This window comes from Octodon degus, unplaced genomic scaffold, assembly GCF_000260255.1.
Source record: "Octodon degus isolate 3935 unplaced genomic scaffold, OctDeg1.0 scaffold00098, whole genome shotgun sequence".
In the NCBI taxonomy this organism is placed as follows: Eukaryota; Metazoa; Chordata; class Mammalia; order Rodentia; family Octodontidae; genus Octodon; species Octodon degus.
The window spans coordinates 170,479-175,089 of NW_004524674.1; the positions used below are offsets into that span (position 1 = coordinate 170,479).

Below are 4,611 nucleotides of genomic sequence, written 5' to 3' on the forward strand. Positions count from 1 at the left end.
GTCGGATTCACAGCTTCCCAGGCCCAATCTCAAAAGTACAAAAACACAGATAAAAGTAATACATGTAACATTTTTATAAATAATTACTTCATATTGATTTAACCTGGGAGGTTAAAAAACTTGCAGATACAGTCTTCAATAGCACTTTGTTGTACTTTGTCACCACCTAACTTTTACTTATGGGTATCTTTGTTCCCACTGTATTTTTAAGCAAAATAGTTCAATCTGTATCTCTTCCATAATCAATACTGAATTTATACTTTGTAGGGTAAATTCAACCTGAATCAACGCTTATAAACTTTTTTTAGTACCTAGCATTGAACTTAGAATCTTGTGCTTGCTATGCAGGCACTTATGCCGCTAAGCTATAGCCCCAGCCCCTACTTGAGGATTCATTCTTTTGTTTGTTTTTGGCTGGTCAGGCTGCCATAAGGGTGGGTCTGGTGTGGCATGTGGTGCTGGGGATCAAACTGCAGTCCCCTACCCGACTGATTTTGCCCAAGCAGGGGCTTTAGATAATTGAGCTATCCTGGTAGGCCTCTATAAGCTTTTTTGGTTCCACTCCACAGCAAGAACTGTGTACCTTATAGCAGATGCATGTGCACAGTATATGTGAGAAAGACAGAAGAAACAGGAAAAACAAGTAGGACAGTGGTGGAAAATCTTTGGCACATGTGTTGTTTGCCTTTAAGACAAAAGATGTTACTGTGTGCAGTTTTTTTTTCTAAATAAAACTTCCTAAGTATTCAGGCTTACTTGCAGTGTTCGCATGTTGTGATAATAAGTGGATTTTGAGCTGGAGTTTGGGCTCTCAGTTCTAAAAGATTCACCATCATGAGGTAAGAGAGCACAACAAAATTTCACCACCAAACCTAATCTTTATTTTGTGTGACACAGACTCACATTTTTTAGTCTATTCTACTTTTGTATCTATCTCTTGTCCTGTCTCGTTTTATAGACTGGTTTGTATCTTAACTTGAGTAATGAGTCAAGACAAAACTCTAAAAAAGCATTGATATAGTCCTTTCTCTTAATATATGGAGTATGCATGTATCCTTATGGAATAGTTCAAATTTGCTATTTTTTAAAGATCAACATTCCTACTATTTATAAAAATAAACACTGAAGATCTTTTTTATTTATTTTAATCTACTTACTTATTTTTTATATGAAGTTAGGACAGGGTCTATAGGGTGTACAGGGCCTCACTATGTAGACTGGACTCCTAGTGATCCTCCTGTTTTCAGCCTCCCAAGTGCCGGGATTACAGGAGTGTGCTACCATGCCATCTCAAATGCCACCTCAGTGCGCCCTGGGGGTGGGGCCAGCACAGCACACCAGGGATGGAACCCCGGCCACTGCACTCTGCAGAAGCAGGTACTTTAGTCTGCTGAGCAATCTGGCAGGCCCTATGTGGAGATCTTTTCAAATGATGGACAATGACCAGAGAAATATTGATTTGTACATTCACAGGTGAATTTCTAACTTTCTATCCATATAAATGGTAATACTATTAATACTTCCTGTAACGTAGATGAAAATACAACTTTAAACTTTCATTAAAGTTTATTGGAAAAAAGTAAATAAAATTAACAATACGGGCATTGCCATATATAAAGATAGTTTTAAATTCTGGTTGTATAAAATTCTAGTAATACTTTTTTAAGTCTGACCTAAAAAAAAGTAATTGTACAGAACCAGTATGTACTAATTATATTTCGGAATGTCTGACTGTCCATGTTTTCTTCCAGAAAGAAGTCAGTAAGCATTAAGATCTCCTAGGTCTCACTACCATAGTTAATTGGGTCGGAGAGAAGAAGCAACTAACTATAAAGCTAAACTAGTGGTCTCATTTAGCAGACATGAACCAAAGGCACCTTATCTCTAGGATTTAATCAAGAAATATAGAAGGTAGTCAACCAATGACCTTCAACAGCTTGAACTATATGTGTTTTAAAAATGAAAAAGTATCATTGTAATGTAGATTACTATTTCATCAGAACAATAGCTTCAAATTTAAGATCTTGTTTTTATATGCTAAGCCACCCTGGTGGACTAGGAAACTCAAACACCTGTATTGGAATGTTCAGAAAGAGCCAAGTAATCACAATACTTGGAAAATGGGGAGAAGAGAGAAATTTAAACCTTCTATTTTTCATTATAATAAAAAAAATGTAATTTTCTACAATCCTAGGTCTTATTTCTTGAAAATTTTTTACCTGATTCCTTTTCTTACCTGTTGGAAGAGGAGGGAAATCATAACTGTCAGAAGCAGAACTTACACCTGGATCATTTTTAAGTGGATTAGAAGTTAATGGCTGTCTGTTCCTTTTTTTCTGATTGAACAACGGTACAGGCAAACAGCCTACATTGAATGTACCAATAAATTAGTACATAACAGGGAAATAATTAGATATGCTTATAGAAAAATTACTAATATATGATACTGCACAATTTAATGCCAACTTCTACGTGTTACTATACTTATTGTAAGTACAGTTCTATATTCTTGAATTATTTTTTATATTCTTCTTAAAACCTTCAATAGCCTAATTTGTCTAAGAAGATCTTTCGTATTCTACCTTAACACTACTTTAGTTCCTCTTTAATTCCCATCTCCTTTCCTCACCTTCTAACTCTTCCCCAATTCACTGACCATTTATCAACTGAAGAGGGCTTATGGAGTATAACAGACAAGAAGAACTGAACTCTGAACCATGTTTTTCTAAAGTCCTAACCACTTTTGTCTTTCTTAATTTGTTGCTCTTTCCTCTTTGCTATGGTCTAAAAATTCTTGTGTTGAAAACTGACAATGTAATAAATAGTATTAGTGATGGCTTTGGCCTCATGAGTGGGATTAATGAGATTATAAAAGAGGTATGAATGAGCTACTGGGTGGTACTTTCACGCAAGAATATAATAAGAAGTGTTATCCATGAAGCAGTGAGCTTTCACTAGACACTGTGATTCAGATTATGTTTCTCAAAGTTTAGCTAAAATTTAATCTGATACAGGAAGGTTCCAAGACTATAATCCCATTATTAGAAATTTTATTTCAACAGATTTGGTCTGGAACCCAAATCTGCATTTTGCATCCTATATATCTGTCATGCTATGTTTCCATGGGCCACTTTGAAAATGCCTCAGAGAATGGTAAATATTCAATCTAAATGAGAAGAAATACAACCTCTGTTTCCTACAGATGAAAGTACCAATCCCAAGTTAGGCCAAAAATCAGAACATATAAAGCCTACAAGGAAACTCGTAGGAAAACAAAAGGCCCGAAACCTTACTCCTTTCTTAAAAGTGAGCCATTGGAAGAGCCCAGTAAGGACCTAAGCTTCCTAAATCTTAGTTCGGCTCTCTTGTCAAACTACCATTGTGCAGTTGAGCCATCACCACTACACCACACAGTATGGACTCTAAAAGCTCACTGATGAAAGCCTAGGAGAATTATGTAGACTCTTGAGTCAGACTGCTTATGTTTTAATTATTACTTCAAAGTAGCTTTGAATTACAACTTCAAAGTATAAACGTGTGCAATTTCCTTAAACTCTTTGTGCCAATAAGATATATGCTGAGAAACAAAATAACAATGATTAAGAGTATGAACTCTAAAGCCAGATTCCTGCCACTGAACAGATTACTTATTTAACCTTTTTGACATTTGGTTTCTCATCTGGAAAACAAGGATGATAATAACCTATTCTAGAGAGTGAATATGAGGATTAAATGAATTAATACGTATAATCAAATGTCTACAGAACATCTACAACAAATAATGGTTATTATTTTCATTGTGCATCATGCTCATTTTCCTGATTCTCATTCTTTCCCTCTACCCTTAGACTACCTAATAAATTTGGAAAGCAGAAATAGCAAAAGCTATCAGGACACAGAAGTGCTCTAGAAATATTGTGAACTAGTCAAGTCACAAATACAAATAAAAATGTATTTATTTTTCAATCTTAAAAGCATAGAACAACTCAAACACAGAATCTTTAGAAAGAACATAATAAATCCAAGTAAGTGTGATTTTATTTCCATTTGTACCACTGACTATTTTGCCTTGAATAAGTTACCTCCTTGGGTCTAAAAAGAATAGAAATCAAGCTAAATGTTTAATTCTTTCTAAAAGTTCCATTCAAAATGTTCTATCTATAAACTACATTGCTTTATATCATATATAATAAAGAAATTTTCAAAATAAAAGTTGTTCAATACCTGCAGTACTTCGAGTTGAATTTTCACTAAAGCTTCTCTTCATTTTCTTCAATAACAAAGTCTATAATTTTTTCTTTAGAATTCCAAATTTACAAAATGAAGTTGGTTGACTAAACCTTTACAGAAAGAAACTTGTAAGCTAAATCAACAACAAAATCATATTTTAAGCCAACTACAGAAATTATAGTTTAAAACTATTTTCAAACCTGACAAAACACTAGGAATCCTTTGCTTTCTGAGTAAGAATTTACAACATAACTCATTTTTCCAGTTGTTTAAGATATTTTTCATTTTCTTTGTCATATTAGGATTTTTAAATATAATCAATGTGCTTTGTACAGTTTATATTAAAAGTCAGTCAAGTTTGTCTAAAATGCTAATTTAGCT

General features: G+C 34.0%; 1 protein-coding gene across 1 annotated transcript in view; it reads right to left on the minus strand.

Annotated features, from left to right (window-relative positions):
• The window catches only part of Spata22 (spermatogenesis associated 22), a 26,691-nt gene extending 22,415 nt beyond the window's left edge, over window positions 1-4,276 (minus strand). The window contains exons 1-3 of the mRNA XM_004638497.2: window positions 4,225-4,276; window positions 2,237-2,365; window positions 1-28 (exon numbers count right to left, since the gene is read on the minus strand). Coding sequence (XP_004638554.1) covers window positions 1-28; window positions 2,237-2,365; window positions 4,225-4,267 — 200 coding nt within the window. The 5' untranslated portion in view covers window positions 4,268-4,276. The remainder of the gene's footprint in view (window positions 29-2,236; window positions 2,366-4,224) is intronic.
• Window positions 4,277-4,611: the final 335 nt, after the last annotated feature.